This window comes from Diabrotica undecimpunctata, chromosome 4 (genome assembly GCF_040954645.1).
Source record: "Diabrotica undecimpunctata isolate CICGRU chromosome 4, icDiaUnde3, whole genome shotgun sequence".
Taxonomy (NCBI): domain Eukaryota; kingdom Metazoa; phylum Arthropoda; class Insecta; order Coleoptera; family Chrysomelidae; genus Diabrotica; species Diabrotica undecimpunctata.
The window spans coordinates 72,656,742-72,674,967 of NC_092806.1; the positions used below are offsets into that span (position 1 = coordinate 72,656,742).

Here is an 18,226-nt window from a genome sequence, read left to right on the forward strand (position 1 = left end):
TTTAGTCCCCACTTCCATGCGAAACACATTGTACTATGCACTGTATAATTCCACTTACAATAGAACCTTTCTGCCTTTACGTGAATTTGACTCCGCCTTCGCGCAGCTCCATGGTCAGGAGTGCTTGAACTATCTTTAACAGGAAAGACACTCTGCAGCCAGAATAGAATAAAAACAGAGGTGGATGAATAATTGGGAGAAGAAATGTTAAGGCGAGAAACGAATTTAAATATCAAAAATTACAAAGAAAATAATAAAGACAAAAAAGAGGTCAAAGAAAAGTGGTTAACATGATGAATACGACAGCTTTAACATGCACAAAAAAATAAAGGAATTAACAAATACTAAAAAACGAGTGCATTATGGAATTCTATATTAAACGATGAAAACCTGCATATACTGTTAGATCTATTCAACAGGATTTACATAACAGGAGTAATCCCCCAAGAATGGTTCCTATCCACTTTCGTAACAGTACCAAAGACAACACACGCGTGAGAATGTTCCCAGTATAGAACAATATCCTTGATAGGCACACACGTAAGAGATGTCTGAAAATAATAGATGGAAGACTATAAAAAAAATTGGAACAAGATATAGATGGTCATCAGTTCGGATTCAGAAAAGGCCTGGGTACGAGAGAAGCACTTTTCGCTTTAAATATAGCCATTCAAAGATGTTTAGATAAGAATCACGATCTCTATATCTGCTTCATTGATTTTCAGAAGGCATTCGATAAAGTTCGACATCAGAAACTTGTAGAACTACTAAGAGAAAATAATGTGGACAGTCGAGATATGCGTATTATAATTACTCTGTACTGAAATCAGGGAGCAACTGTTAGTATTGAAAACTTCAAAACAGAACATAATATAAAGATATGGACTTGAAATGAACGGGACAGAAAACAGGTTCATGATCATTACAGATCGCCTCGTGTGTATATTCGACGCACTGCGCAACAGAGGGGACGAACACCGCTGGACGGCCCTGATGTTGTTCGAGAACACGTGGAGAGAAATACACCTTGCTCCAACTGATTATGCAGGGAGAGATCCAAGGAAAGAGAAGCATAGGAAGGCGTAGAATGTCATGGCTGCGCAACCTGAGAGAGTGGTACGGATGTACATCGAATGAACTTTTCAGAGCAGCCGTCTCAAAAATCCGAATAGCTATGATGATTGCCGACCTCCGCCGCGGAGATGGCACTTGAAGAAGAAGAAGTGGAACGAGATACTGAAGGCAATGGAGGAGAGTGAAAGTCTTGGTTACCTGATGAATGTAGTGACCGAGTCTCTGTCCGAGAGAAGGATTATGGTGGAGAAATGAAAAAGGGCACGATCGACGACGTGACGGCCGGGGTTCCCCAGGGATCTGTCTTGGGGCCGACGCTATGGAGCTTGTCATTTAAAGACGTTATAAACTGAGAATACGGAGAGGGTACAACCCTCTTTGCATTCACACTTCGCTGTGCTGGTAGTAGCGCGAGATGGGCGATATCTCAAATACCCTGTTCGGAACACCTGCATCGTGATGAAATGGATAACACATCACGGAGTAAAACTCGCGGCAGAGAAGACGAGGCCATCATTCTAAAGGAGAAAAGAAACTGGCTAAAAGTAGAACTACAATGTACGGGGACGTGTCTAAAACCCAAGAAACACGTAAAGTACCTGGGAGTGACGTTGCACCATAATGGAAAGTGGGGGGGGGGGGGGGGGTTCGTGTGGGAAGTGACACGGAAAACTGCAAATAGTGCGGCTGCGCTGGAGAGGGTAAATCTAACATCAGGGACCCAAATTCGAAAGGAGGAGGGCCTTACACGATCGTTCTCTATGCTGCACCAACTTGGAGTGAGGCACTGTGAACATGACTGTGTCTGCGACGGCCTTACAGGCCATCACTGGATGTTTTGATGTTGATTTACCATGATAGCTAATATTTCGCAGCCGATAATAAGGTAATTAAAATGTGTGCGACGTCCAAACTGGTAGAGTCTCTTCCTTACATATTTATATTGTAAATAAGATGGTATGAGTAAGAGTGGCCACAGGGTAATTAAATCAAAATTTTAGATACTTTTTACCTTACTTGATTTTACCTAAAAGTAGGAATATATTCAAATGCCATATATTTTGTTTAAAAGTAATCTCAATGCTATATCATCAATTTTTTTTAATTATACTAGTAACGGTGTTTACTTTTTTTTTGTATTCGGTTATCTGCCCCACTGCATAATTTTTAAAATATTTAATGAAATGAAAATAAAAACTTACCACGCCTACAAAATAGGGACTGCCAGCGTCTCCAAGAGCATGTGAAAACAAAAGTTGGAAACCTTCCGCAGAGGATCGTCTTGTGGGTAAAACCACATACTAAAAATAATCAAATATTAAAATTTAAATACATATGTTCTTAATATTTAGTTAGGCTAGAAGAAAATATTAAATGAAGCATTTAGAAAATAAAAATTGCTTTATATCATTCACTGGAGACCATAAAAAATCCAAATATTTCAGATTTGATTTGCAAATTGATCCTAAAAATATCTTTTAACTTAAAAGTAATAGTTACATATTACTATCACTTATTTTATAAGTATGTTAACAATTCTTAAACCATGGAATTTTGAATAAATTCATTTTAGTCGAGCTGGTTGATTGCTTGTACTAGACTTTTTAAATTATTTAAAATGTAACTGCATTAGTGTTCAATATTGTAGCCGTATCTTAATACAACTTTTTTGATTGATAACAACTGGATCATTTAGATGAGACATCCTTGCTTTTTAATGACTGATCCTTACATTTATATTTAATACATAATATTCGTAGTTCTTGAGAGATTCTTTTATAAAGCATATAATTTTATTTCGTTACTTTTGAATATTGAATCAAAGTAATGACGGCGATGGATTCTTGCAACTGTGTATCATTTGTTAAAAATAATAATTTCAACAACTTTTAGATTTACTAAAAGCACCACTTAACTGTAAATCTATCGATTTCTACTGAATTTTGTTAAGATTAATTACTGAAAATAAAATTTTGGTAGTGGGAACATTGCTAATAGACATGTTGTCGATTTTCTGCACACACTTCAAATGAAATTGTGGCCAGTGTTGTTGAAACAGTTATTGAAAACAGAAACAGATGCCATATCGTCCTATTAAAATGTATGTAAGCACCCAGGAAAAAATTATGTGCTTTCGGTAATTCAGTTTTCAAATAACACGTTAATAAAACTCCTGCTGAATCGTAAAACTAAAATGAATGTTTTTTAGGAATGAAAATTTAACAAAAATTATGATAAGAACATATTTATGTATTAAACATTTTGTGCATCTTGATCTTTAAACCTTAATTTTAATTTTAAATTAAAATGATAAATATTTAAATATTTTGCATAAACAGACACGCAGTTAGAAGGTTGTTTATTCAATAAGTGATAATTAATCAAAATAAACATGGTTAAATACGTTCTGCCTGTTTTATAATGTGTGTAATCTTGCGTTGTATTTAATGTTTTGGGGAAACTACCACAAAGGAAAGCATTACTGGAAAAACAACAAGAACTACTCATAAAAGACAACTTACCTTACGTAGTACAATAGATCATATTACCAATAAATAATAAATAAAAAATGGTATGCCCTTATAGTAGCAAAACTTTTAAAAACATTTAAACAATACAATCTTTTAAAACTGGTACTAATGGGGAGTAAGAGAAGAAAGTTAAAACCAATATTCATTCTAAGATGAAGGTAAAGGAAAACTAAGAATATTGAGAGTACGAAATGGAAAACTAAGGCAAAGAATAGAAACGAATTGAGAGTGATACTGGAATAGGCCAAAACCCACAAACGGTTGATTGAAGAGAGGAAAGCATATTAACAGCAGAGTAAAAGAATAGCAGACAATTACATTGGTATAAGCCTTAACGCAAAAAACTAGACATATTTATATGTACCGAAAACAGAGACAATGGCAAACAGAGCTCGACATTGCCTACTTGACTGGTCTTACCTCCACACCCTTTGCTACTATATAAAAAGAAGTGTGTTACTTGATTGAACGATATAGCAAAAATAGTCAACAAAACATTTTTTGTTGGGGCTTCTAAAACAATTATGCTAGAATTGATTATCCAGTAAGCGTCAAAATGTTTTAAAATAATACGATATGAAAAATGATTGTGACAATCAGGACATTAAAAATAGACCGTAATAGCACTTATAAAACAGATATAAAACTGATAATATTACACAAAAATTTATAATAAAATAATATTAAACAAGTGTTATAAAATCTATTTACGTCATATGTAGTGAAGGTAGTACTATATATCGTACTACCTTTGTATGTGTTTTCTTAGCACTCTCCCTATTTTCTCTGTTGTACCCTTTACATATGGTAGAATGGCCTTTTGCAATCGGTTTTTCCTCGTCTGTTGGGTCCTTAATTATTCTTTGAGCTTTTTCGATGGTGTATGTTGAGGAGCCATTTTTTCTTAACTCTGTTTTCACATTATGCATTTTATCATTTAGATTTTTTTCGTATGTCAGTCTTTCGGATCTTGTAATCAAGGTTTTAATGACATAATGTAATTGTGTAGGATGATGATGTGAATCTGCGTGTGGGTATGTCGGTATGTGTTGGTTTTTGGTATACTGCGTATCCCATGTGTCCGTCCTCCTTCTTTATTATTAACACATCTAAAAATGGTAATTGTACGTTCCATGGCAGTTCCATAGTAAACTGAATTTTATGGTGGATATTATTAATGTGATCTAAAAATACTTTTAGTTTTTCTTCTCGGTGTGTCCAGGTGATAAAAGTATCTTCTATTTCTTGCATAAAAAAATTGCTATTACCGGTGACAGTGGTTTACCCACCGGTGCTCCTTTAACTTGTTAATATCGTTGTTCCTTATAGATTAAATATTTGTTATTTAAACAGTGTTTTGTTAGATTTAAAGTATCCTGTGGTATTGGATAATTTTTGATTATAATTTCTAATGATTCATCCATTGGAACATTCGTGAAAAGTGAGACCACATCGAAGCCGAGTCTAACAAATGTCCCGGCTCAAGAGACACATCTTTTATACGCTCGATTAAGTGGCTAGCAAGACAAAAATAAATTATGCAACAAGACCGACTAGAACGACCCCTCTTACCTATACCCACACAGGACCAATCACAAGAACCGTTCGAGAGAAGCGCGCCAAGATTGACTACATAAGTAACCGCTGCGACCGGGATAGTCAGTTTACTTCAAGCAGTAGCAAAAGGCGCAACTAACACTGTACAATACAATATATATTGACTTTATAATGCAATATACTTTGCAATACAAGTGCTACCTTGCTTAAAGGTCGCCAAAACAATGTTTTCTCTCAAAACTATAATTATTCAAAGCGGAATCAAACCCGGAAAAGAAAACAGAGAGCATGTATGCATGTATATATATATATATATATATATATATATATATATATATATATATATATATATATATATATATATATATATATATATATGTATATATATCTTACGAGCAATGTCCAAAATTGGACAATCCTAGCATTGTACGGAAAATATTGTCCACTTCTAGCATTGCATCCCTTTACTGTACAGTCTCCGAAATAGACATGAATATCGGGTTTTGTATAAAAGAATTGCTGTACAATGTTCGAATTTCAATAAGTAGCGATGCGTCAAAATTTGGGAGAATATGACATATCGATTCATATCGATTTTTACAATTATTCCCCATTTGTTTTTTGTTAAAGTTAGAGGCAAACAGAAAAAATCGTCACTGTGAGGCGTGAAGTTATAAATCCATAATTAAATTAATCACGGTTTCTGATTTCTGGATTGTAGGATTAAATTATTCTTGGAATAATCTACCAATCAGTTTAAAATGGCCCAGGAAGATATTTTTAATTTTAAAGTAAACGAGCTAGGTAGTACTATAAATAGTTTTCGAATTAAGACAGAAACAGATTATAATACCCTTATTAGTGAAGTTATGGAAGCAAAAAATAGAAAAACCAAAACTTCATCAGACTATAGACGAATTAAGAGGTATGATGTTTTAAAAGTAGGAGATACATATAGGTTAATTGTTCCCATGTGCAAAACAGACAATAATATTAAGTATTTTGTATGCAATTCTGAATTGTATGGTATAATAAACAGTGCTCACATACAGACAGGTCATGGTGGCATTCATAAATTAGAGTACAATTTAAAACAAAAATATGCCAATATAACCAGGGATGTCATAAAAATCTTTCTTGAAAATTGTGAGGTGTGTGTAAAGAAGAAAACACTTCTAAAGAAAGGTGTTGTAGTAAAGCCTATGGTGTTCAAGGAAGTTAATGAGCGAGAACAGGTTGAACTCATAGACTTTCAAACATGCCCAAGTGGCGAATATAAATTTATATTAAATTATCAGGATCACCTGAGTAAATTTGATAGTCTACGCCCTCTCAAAACAAAAAGTGCAGTACAGGTGGCTACACATTTAGTAAATATATTTTGTATTTTTGGAGCACCTTGTGTCCTCCAGAGCGATAATGGGCGTGAATTTGTAAATAGTATTATAGAGGAATTAAAGATGATGTGGCCACAATCAAAAATAGTCCATGGTAAGCCTCGACATTCCCAAAGCCAGGGAAGTGTAGAGAGAGCCAATAGGGATGTGCAAGAAATGTTTGTTGCATGGATGGAAGATAATAAAACAAACAAGTGGGATGAGGGTTTATGTTTTTGCCAATTTCAAAAAAACAATAGTTTCCATCTTGGAATCAAGCAAAGTCCCTTTGAGGTGATGTTTGGTAGAAAATCCAAGTTAGGACTTGAGTCTGGTAACCTACCAGTAGCTCTTAGTGTCAGTACGGAGGAAGAATTAGAGCAGGTCATTAGTTCAATGAATGTTGTGAAAAGTGGTGAGAAAACACTTTCTGAAGCTATATTAAACGAAAATGAGGTCCAAGTAGAAAGTGCCATTGTTGAAGACTCATCACCAGATATAGAATTTATTGACTTGTGTCCCATGCCTGATTTAATATTAGAAAAAGAAAGCCAAGAAGATCCTGAGTCTACATCTACACCTGAATCTCAGCCAACTGTTGAAGTAGATGAATGTAACCAAATTTCTGCCATAAAAAGTAGTATTTCAAAAAACAAACATCTGGCAGTTATTGCTTTAGAAAAGCAAGCAAAAAAGATGAAGCAAATACAGAAAAAAAATTTCCACCTATTGATGGAGGCTCTTCAGATATTGTACCAGTGCCTTCTTTAGATAGGGGGAAAGGGGACCAGAGAAATATCCTAGGTGTTGTCTTAGACAATACTGATGGATTTTACAAAGTAGGAACTTCAAGTGGTATCCTGCCACAATTATTTTCAAGGAACCAAATTGCTCCTTGCAAGGCAATGTTTATGTCTAATACTGATGTTCCAAATACAGAATTGACATTAAGAACTATAGTTAAGAAACAATCAAGGTTTGGTGGTCAATGATTTATCAAATGCAATTGTAAAAAGAAATGTGTAGATGGAAAATGTCATTGTCGCAAAAATGGACTTATATGTAACTAAAAGTGTCATTATTCACTTGATTGTTTAAATAAATAAAATAAAAGTTAAAGTTCTTTTTTATTTATATTTTATAATAAATTAATAGGATAATGGCATATATTAGTATTCAATTTTACTAAAGTTATTTTTTACTTTTATAGTGTTAGGTATGTATGCTCCATAACCAATTTGTTGTCAGTTTTTGAACCACTATTAAAGTGGAACAAGAAGTTTTGTTAAAGGTTACAATTTTGCTATGTCTTTAGTTAATTTATTTCATAGTACATATTTTTATTTCAGTTTTGCATTGAAAATTTAAAACCTTTTATGAATTTCTCAGATTTCATTATTTCCTTTATATTGAATAATTTTATTCAATACTAGTGGAGCATTTATGTGGTAACCTGTGCATTACTTTCACTGATTTCCTAATTTTTACTGAATTTTTATATAACATTTGTCAGCATCCATCACTATCCTATTTCCTTGGTGCAAACTTTACACCATCCTAAAAATATGCATTGATTTATCTCACAATAGTTTTTCTTTTCGGATGAACATATTTTATAATATGTTATTGAATGTCAGATATTGAATATATAAATTTAATCTGCATATTTTAATTTTTTCTTCACTTTATATAATAATAAGATACTAGCACAAGAAAATAATATAAAGCAGTGGTGGAAATGATATTTTGAAAACTTATTAAATGTAGTGTCTGATACAGAAGCAGTAGTACAATTAGATACTGTCATGGCAATGGTACTTGACATTAGAAGGGAAGAAGTTAAACAGGCCATAAAAACAGTTAAGAAAGGAAATCAGAAATAACTAGATAATATCTTTAGATATCATCTAAGGCATTAGATGAAAGAGAAATACATTAGCTCATAGGATTGTTCAAAAAAAATTATGAAAACAGAACAAATACCAAATTAGTGGAGAAACAGCAAATTAAAGCCAGTTTACAAAAATAAAGAATTTATATAAGGTTGAATGCTCGAATAAATGAACTTTGGTAAAATGAAAGGCAGATATCGAGCACACTTTTCTTAATAATACTTTTGCTATCTAAAGCATCATCAGGGGCATTTCGTCAATTTTGAGCTATCCAACAAATGCAGAATGCAATAAACATAAAACTGTACAAACACTACACTAAACAAGGACAAACAGTTTAAAATTACTTATTTAAAAATTGGTTAAAGCTACATTCTTGTGGCAACAGGAGAGAGAATGAGAGAATTCTCTCTCCTGTTACCGACAAGAATGTAGCTTTAACCAATTTTTAAATAATTTTAAACTGTTTGTCCTTGTTTAGTATAGTGTTTGTACAGTTTTATGTTTAATGTTATGTTTATTACATTCTGCAATTGTTGGATAGTTCAAAATTGACAAAATGCCCCTGATGATGCTTTAGATAGCGAAAGTACTTGGGCAAGATTAAATTAAGAAAAGTGTGCTCGATATCTGCCTTTCATTTTATCAAAGTAAAAATAAAGAAGACATTTAAAAATGTATAAACTAAGTATAGGATAATAACATTAATCATATCAATGTGAAAATTTGGGAACAAGTCATTAATATACATATACAGGGTGTTGCAGGGATAAGAAACCAAGAGCTACTACATAATTAAAATAAAAACATTTCAAATTTTATTGGAATCTGGATATATAAGTCTAGTCTAGTAACCCATAATTTTAATGGTAACTTATTAACTATACAGTACACCTTTTGTTTTATAATTTATGAAATAACTGTTAGAAATTATTTTAAACTATTTATTTGTTGAATGTCTGTAATAACAAAAAAATTTAAATTTCACCAAATTAACCAATAAAATGACCTCTATACAATGATATAATCTATGTTCAAAGCCTCTTTATACATTTGCACATACTTCAGGTATCTACATTGGACATTATTTTGCAATGCTGCAAGATCTGCAGAAAAGTTGTATATACTTTTGATTTAAGGTATCCTGTCAAAAAGAAGTTCAACGGCAAAATATCCAGTGATCTGGTCATCCAATCTATTGGAACACTTGCTAATCCAACACCCTGTTTACTGTTACTCCAATGATGACAAATACATAGCTTAACTTCAACATTAAACATAAAGGTACACTAGTTGGAAAAACACATAATTGATATGGGTTGTTACTTATAATTTCACTAAATTCTTCACAAAATTGGAGCTAAATATCAGGATTATCTTTGTTTAATCAATGAAGTAATCTGATTTTATAAAGGTGAACTGCAGCGGATTTTACAATTCGATAAACACTAGATGCTGATTCATGAGATGTCCCATAGACTGTTAATTATTGTCCAGTTGTACATAACCAAATATCTCCACTTTAACTGCTTCATTTGACATTCGCATTGTGTTTTCTATTTTTAATGTCACCTGTTTACTCTATATATTTTTTCTTTCTCTCATTCTCTCTCTTGAATCTTTGAAATGTTTCACTACCATTTTGATACCATTATCACTTATTGTAGAACACAATTTCTTCAACATATTTTTTAATCGTTAATGATTTTTAACAAAACCGTTAATTTCCCTTCACTACTGAAGTCCAGGAAGAGATTTCTCTGAGATTGGGTTCTACCATTACCATCATGGAATAATTAATAATGTTGGCGAGTTGGCCTAAAAGTTCGGGATACGAAAACCAATTTCTGTAGTTGGACTATTATTATTTATATTTTAGTTGCACACAGCATTTTGGCGTTGCCGATTCGAAAAAGAACAACTTTAAATATATATAAATATAAAAATATAAACATATTTTGCATAATATTAACCAAAATGTTCGATTTTTGATTTAGTGTGTCGGCTGTCAATAATAATCGATTCGAATGGATGAGCATTTCGATTGTCATTTTTAATTTTGACCATTTCGGACATTGTACAGTTTGGAGGTACAATGCTAGAAGTGGACAATATTTTCCGAACAATGTTAGGATTGTCCAATTTCGGGCATTGCTCGTAACATATATATAATATAAAATTAGTACTTGTTGGGTTTAGGTTCAATAAGTAATATTTTTGGAAATTGATTTTATTTTCCATTGTAATCAACGTTTCGGCAGGAAACCCTTACCTAGTCAGTGAAACAAACTCTACAACTATGAAAAATACATACATTGGTAGAAACTTTTAACGCAATATTATAAAAAATTTAAGTATAAACGCATTCCATCCACAATTTTGGTAGATTTGGAAACAAATTTGAATAGACAATAGGTTTTAATGTCGTTAAGACTATTAAAATGTGCTCTTATGATTTACGAAGTACTGTTATAAAATTCATTAGTTAAATTGTTTAATTCTTACCAGTCCTATATCACAGACAATCGCCCAATTCAAATTCATGCCAACTTCGCCCCAAAACAACAGGATATAACACAATATTGATCCCATTTCTATGGCATAAATAATAACCATGAAAAGTGCGGTGGATATGAATAAACCCACACCGCATATAATTGGATCTATCGCAGGAAATCTGCCTCGGAGTGCATGAGTCAAATATAAGCTTAAACCTACACCTACTAAGCCTGATACTGCTGCAAGTGCACCGAAGATTGCAGCAACCGTACCATTACTGAAACAATATTCAATTATGGTTTTAATATCTGGAGTAATAGAGAAAATAAGCATTGGACTTATTTTAAAATGTAACAACATTTGACAGAAATTGTATGAGCAAATAATACAAGATATATTTATCAGATGTTTTCTGCTTTTCTAGTAATAATGAACTCGTCATAATAGTGAGGATATGATTCCTATATTGATATTATTATTAAATTTATATATATTATTTATTAAATAAAATTATGTATAAGGACGGTGAAGTTTCGAAAAGAAGGCAAAATAGGAATGATGACAAACAAACCCATCCATACGGGAACGAGCAATCGGACAGACACGCAAGCGTATTGTAGATGAATATGTATTTGGCAATTATTGCTTTGTTTAAAAAATTCCCAACAGAGACCCATAAGACGGCAAATTAAAGACTGTTCGGTTAATAGCAAATAAAAACTCAAATACGGGTGATCTTTGTAGATGCAGCTTAGTAAACCCGTTATAATAATAGATAGCATTAAAAGTTATTAACAAAAATTGTAGGCAACTTTGAGGTTCATATTACAAAATTAATTAGAGTGTTACAGGATATTCGATAGCATCGTGGCAGGCCAAACTTATGTTTTTTTTAATGAAACAACCTATATTTTATTTTATATTCGAAATCTACTTCCCTTTCCTATCACAACAATATAAAGTTTTATTATGTTATACAGGGTATTTACAAAGTTATAATCAATTTTCTTTGAAAATAATACTCCCTGTATAATTAAAAAGAAGCACAATAACAATTATCTATTGCTGCCATGTGTTTTAATTAACTGGCTAAATTTTAAGAAATGATTGACATTGCTATTTTTCTTGATATCGAATACAGGGTGAGTGAAAACGCAAGTACAATATTTTCTCAGTAATTTTAAATCGAACACCCTGTATTTTGTCACTATCGAAAAGTACCATTACCATACCTCAATTTTTATTTTATATTCCCTATGTCTAAATTTATTAGTTTTTGATGTTTTCATGTTTCAAAGCAAATTATTAATTGGTGTCTAAATTTTTAAAAAGAATAATTTATTTTTAATATAATTTACTAAAGAAAACAATCACAAAATATAAAACTACTGGAAAAATACTTTTAATAAAATATTTTTATATAACTTTTTATATAAGGTGTTCAAAATAACTTCCTAAAACATCTATGCACGCCTAAAAACGGCCATTAAATGAGCCACTTATATTACCAAGCATTTGAATACTAACACCTCGAAAACGTAGCTCCAAAAAATGAGTTCATTTTATTAAATTCTGGTGATCTGGGTGGCCACGCTACTGGTACATTTACAACCGGAGCACAGTCATGCAAAAGCCACATTGTTCTAGTATACGAAGTGGAACGTCCTTCATTAATATGGGCAATTGATTTACTAAATAATCTAAATACATCTTACCATTTAGTTTTTATTCAAAAAAATATGGTCCCATGACATGGTTACCAACAATACCTCCCCACATGTTCAGTGAAAAGTAGCTTCATCTCCAAATAGTACATTATCAAAGAAATCCCTCTGTTGATTGATTTTATCTAAGGCCTATTCGCAAAACACTATTTTTAAAATCGTCCTAAATTAATTCTTGGTGCAATTGAATACGGTCACTGTGCATTCTGTTTTTTTTGAAAAAATTCTTTGCGGAGAGTATTAAAGTAGTTCTTTTTTTTTAATTACTCCGTATACTTGTATGTGGATTCTCAGTAACTGCCAGCAACACATTTATTTTTCTGTGTCACAGTACTATTCGTTCATTCGTGTTTTTCATATCTAACTGAACCAGTGTGGTTAAACCGATCCTTCAATCTTTCAAAGCTTGCTGTTGTGGGTTCTCGCCTCTCAGGAAAGCTTACTTCTTTTCTTCTTCCTCAGCTTTTCCCTTTTCATAGGTCGCTATTCCTTACTCTTCATCGCCACTCATTACTGTCAATCGGCTCTTCTTCACCTAAACCTCTCTCTCTCAAGTCCTCTGCCACACAGTTCTTCCATCTTCTCCTGTTTTCCTCTACCTCTCATTTTATCAACTTCTAACAGCCTCTCAGGAAACCGTCCACGATAAATTCTTACTGCATTCCCCCAATAGCCAGATGATTCTACCATTTCGTCAACAGTAAAATTTATCTTAACTATTTAGACAATTCAGTCATGGCGTACTTAAAATCCATAAAAATTTAGACATCTAATTCATAATTAGCTTTGCATAACGAAAATATCTCAAAAACTATTAGATTTAGACACAGGCAATATTAAATAAAGGTAATGGTACTGTTCGACAGTGACATAAAATACAGAGTGTTCTATTTAAAATTATTGAGAAAATAATGTATTTGTATTTAGACTCTGTATTCGATATACAGGGTGGGTCAAATACCCTGTATAACATACCAGAACTTTATACTGTTGTGATGGGGAAGAGAAGATTTCGACTATAAAATAAAATACAGGGTGTTCCATTGATCAAAACATAAGTTTTGTCTGCCCCTATGTTATCGAACGCTCTGTAACTTTTTAACTAATTTTATAACGTGAACCTCAACCTTACAATTTTTGCTTTAACTACCTCTCGCCATCTTTACTACTCTATTTGTTCACTCGGCTTATATGACTGGTCCGTTCTACTCTTCTCTCTTTTACCCAGTCCTTGATGTTCTTCACTTTCCATCTCCGTCGTATGTATGTACTTCTAGCTATGTCCCATAGTGTCTTACCATCGATTTTTCTAAGGGTCCGATTTTCGGATAGTGTTTCTGTCGCGTATGCCATTATTAGTCTGATGACTGTTTTGAATATTGTTTCTTTGATTTCCTTCCCGATATTTTTAATTTATCCTTGTTTCATTCAGGCATCCCATGGCTCTGTTTGCTCTACTCACTTGATCTTCCACTTATGTTTCGAGCTTTCCATAGCTAGACAGTGTGATGCCTAGATATTTAATTTCCATCACTTAAATTTTCTGGCGCTTATACTAAATATAGTATGTCGTAAATCATCTTCATTTTGAGTGATTCGTATTGTGCCGCGTGCATAGCAAATTATTTTAAGTTGTTTTTCTCCCAATTTGTATCCTTTTTTCTTTCTTAATTTTTTTATTATTTTATAAATGATCAAATTAAACAATAGATGGTCTGGGAGTCCACCTGCCTTATTCCATTGCTAGCTTCAATTGGGTCAGTAAGTTCTTCTATTTTTGCTTTTATTATGATGTTCTGGTAGATATTTTCGATCGTTTGGATTATTCCTAGAGATATCTCCTTTGCATACAATAAGTGGATAGCGTCCTTTAGTTTGACCCTGTCAAATACCTTCTTAAGGTCCACGAAACATACATATTCCGGTTTGTTGTATTCTAGTGATTAGTATGATCTTCCCGACTTAAAACCTTGTTATTCTTCTGCTAGTGTTATAATTTCATTCAGATTAGTAGTAGTAGTAGTAGCAGTATTTCATTCACTCTGTAGTTCTCCGATTTGTCTTCCATTTTGAAGGAGGTATTAGGGTGTTTGATCTCCATTCTTGTGGTATTCTGTTTAGTCCTATTTTTTGCAAAAGTTTTAATAGTTGCTTGGTCAGGTATATGGTCCTCCGTACTTTAAAATCCCCTTGGTGATTTTTTATTTTTTTATTTTCTTATTGTTTCCTCTACCTCCCCCTCCTCAATGTTTATTTCTTCGTTTGTCATCACTTCTGGTGTTAGTGGTTCATTATCGTCACCATTAGCAAATAGTGATACAAAGTAGTGTAGTAGTGCCTGTGTTTCCTTCTGAATGTTTCTCGTTGTATTAGTTATTAGTTATTATTTTTTCTTTGTTCCCTGATCATTCTCCATATTTTTCTTTGTGTTCCGTATAAATCCTGCTCCACCTGTTTTGAGAAGCTCTCCCAGTATTCCCTTTTTATTTGTCAGAATAAAGAATTCGATTAGTTTATAGTAGTTGTATGCCTGTTATGTACTGTATTGTAACTTTGGGAAGCTATAAATACTGGAATATATATATATATATATATATATATATATATATATATATATATATATATATATGTGTGTGTTCATATATTTATATATTAATATATATTCCAGTATTTATAGCTTCCCAAACGCCTTCCGGTGGGAATAAATGGAATAAGTAGCACCGAATTACAAGTTCGCATTTCTTACCGTACTGCTCATTCATCGGTCGACCCGATCCCGATTATTTTGGATTTTATACTACTATGTTAAACTTTTTCTTTTTCTGGTCCGCGAAGGAAGTCAAAGTGCACTGGCCCTCCTGGGCATCGAAGTATAAATTTTCTCCATTTTCATGACGATACATGGCAGAGTAGTTACTGTTTTTAGAAGTAAATTTGTCTCTCTTTAAAACGCCATATGGCACCAATTTTCGACGTATTATAAAATATATATATATATATATATATATATATATATATATATATATATATATATATATATATATATATATATATATATATATATATATATATATATATTATAAAAAGTCTCATAGTTAATAAAACTAGTCATGAAAATTCAATATATTTTTAAAAAAATAAATAATATTAAATCTGAATCAATTTTAATAACCACCTGCAAAGTAAATATATATACACCTACAACGAGTACCAGACACAAAGCATTTTATTCCTTACCAACAAGATGTCGGCGATGATGGACCATGTGAGATTCAAGAAGAATTCGGCAAAAAAGACAAGCGTGAAACACAAAGCTGCATTTTGCCTGGCCGTTAAGGCTACCAAGAACACCAACGGACTTGACATCAGTAGACCAAAAGCGCATAGATTGGAGTCTATACGGCTGTATTTAGGGCGTAAACGTTGAGCCAGATAACTGCCAAAAGGAACACCTATTAGTCCTGACAACATCGATATGACGCCGAATTTCAATGCGACGCTGAAAAATAATTAGAACTTATAATAAGGTCAGAGATTAGAGGTAAAATTAAAAAATAATTATTAATAGTTGAAAATATATCAGTATGGAGAACAATTTAAGAATTCTGTAATATTTTTTGACAAAAACTATTTATTTGGACTCACTTTCATATTATTTCATAGGAATTATTCTTTAATAATTCATTTTTGAAATATATTGTTTACATTAATATCTTCAACAATGATCTTAATACTGACTAATTACCTGACTCATTTGATCAGATGATAATCTTTCAACTATTTTAACAAAATTTGTCTAAATCTGCACATGTGTTGTAAATTACTTTAACTTTTTTTTAATCATAAAAATTATTCCAGTCATATCTCAAATTACCTCAAACATACTTTTTTTTAATTAAAAAATTCAATATTAAAATCGCCTCGCCAAATTTTAGTCTATAAAATGATATTGTTAATTTATTTTTTATTTATATAATTGTAAAATGTTTTAAAAAAATTTCGATTATTTTTTTTACAAAAAAATGCAGAAAGAAAAAATTCAAGAGTTGATAATGATAAATTATTTTGAATAAACTCCCGATTTTGTGTTAAGAGATCAAAAACATTTAGTTTAACTGTAATAAGACCGAGTATTGTGAAGAATCCTATTGAGAGTTCTATCACTTCAAAAACGTATCTATAAACTTATAGCATCATCAAAATGAATACTTACTCTTGCGAATCGACTGTTGAAGATGATTGTAATCTCATTCCCTTCTCAATGAATAGAGGTCCCCACCATGATAATGCCCCCGCTACAAACGATACACAAGTAAATCCAGCTGTTGAGTACATAAAGCTTGGACTAAAAGAAAAAAATATACATTAATAAAACACAGCTGTATCAATATATTCAAAGTTACAATTCGATTCTATTAATATTTTTATCACTTTTATTTACATTTCTAACTGATTCCAATTAATCAAGAAATACATACATTTTAGATTTTAAATCTATACAGTATGCCTCAGAAATATATATTTAAATTTTAGGGGAAAAAACTTAGTTCTCATAAAAACTTCTGCATGAAGGAAAGTCTAAAACTTTGTCGTACGGCCGTAGCGTCCTCCTGGTTTTCAGGGGTTTCTGGACGATCTACAACCGCCGCTCTCGAAGAGGATCTCAAGTTTCGAGAGTTCATCTTCGTATTTAAGGAGTTGATTGAGATACGGGCCGCTACGGGCAAGAAGTTCCGCCGAGCCTTTGTGGTAGGTGAGGAGACACCGGCAATCAGAATTCTCTAACAGTTCGAGCTTTCTTACAGACAAAATATTCTTACACTGAATTAATATGTATTAGAATTCTGATGCATGGTGTATAACTCAAGTTCCACAAAGATTCTCGCTTCGTGTAGCCGCGTTCCCTCTCCTCGAGAGAGGTACAAGAATGCCGGCAATGTCGACTCTTCCTGCTGCCAGTCACTTCGTATAGCTACCTTTTTGTTAACAGTAATTCATATAGTTACTATTTACATAAGGTTTTGGAGACGAAGTGGTATTGCAGCTCAACCTGATCGGAAAAGCAATTACAAGTCCCCGTCGGGGCTTTTATTGGCTCTTTACCGTGACAGGCCCAAATAACGCTGTGGTCAGTTCGACACGATTTGAGATAGTTCAAAGACCGATGTCCTTTCTAGGAAGCGTTTTGTAGTCGACACGCCGGTTCTAGTACACTTGATGATTTAACTTCTAAATTGGATAACCATTATTAGGTATTATTCTTCAATTTTGGACGTCTTCGACGATAGCAGGATATTCGTTAATTAATACAACTCAAAGGTAGCTTAGTAGCGCACCGAACCAACAAGGTCTTACGGGGCTAGTAGTGTATGACGACTGGATCCCGTTCGGAAGATGTGCTGCTCTTTTATACACATCGTGTTTGAGAATTTTCAGCACACTTCCGCCGAGAGGCCAATGACAGCGCAGTTAATAACGAGCGTTGTGGTTGGCCGGCCAAAGTAACAATCTTTGTCGTGATTGGTTACCTTGGCGACAACTTCTGTGTTTTAATAACGATTTACGGCGGGAAA

General features: G+C 32.8%; 1 protein-coding gene across 3 annotated transcripts in view; it reads right to left on the reverse strand.

Annotated features, from left to right (window-relative positions):
• The window catches only part of spin (lysolipid transporter protein spinster), a 246,897-nt gene that overhangs the window by 23,693 nt on the left and 204,978 nt on the right, over positions 1 to 18,226 (reverse strand). For all 3 annotated transcript variants that reach the window (XM_072529722.1, XM_072529721.1, XM_072529723.1), the window contains exons 6-8: positions 16,867 to 16,998; positions 15,891 to 16,152; positions 2,277 to 2,375 (exon numbers count right to left, since the gene is read on the reverse strand). In XM_072529722.1, coding sequence (XP_072385823.1) covers positions 2,277 to 2,375; positions 15,891 to 16,152; positions 16,867 to 16,998 — 493 coding nt within the window. The remainder of the gene's footprint in view (positions 1 to 2,276; positions 2,376 to 15,890; positions 16,153 to 16,866; positions 16,999 to 18,226) is intronic.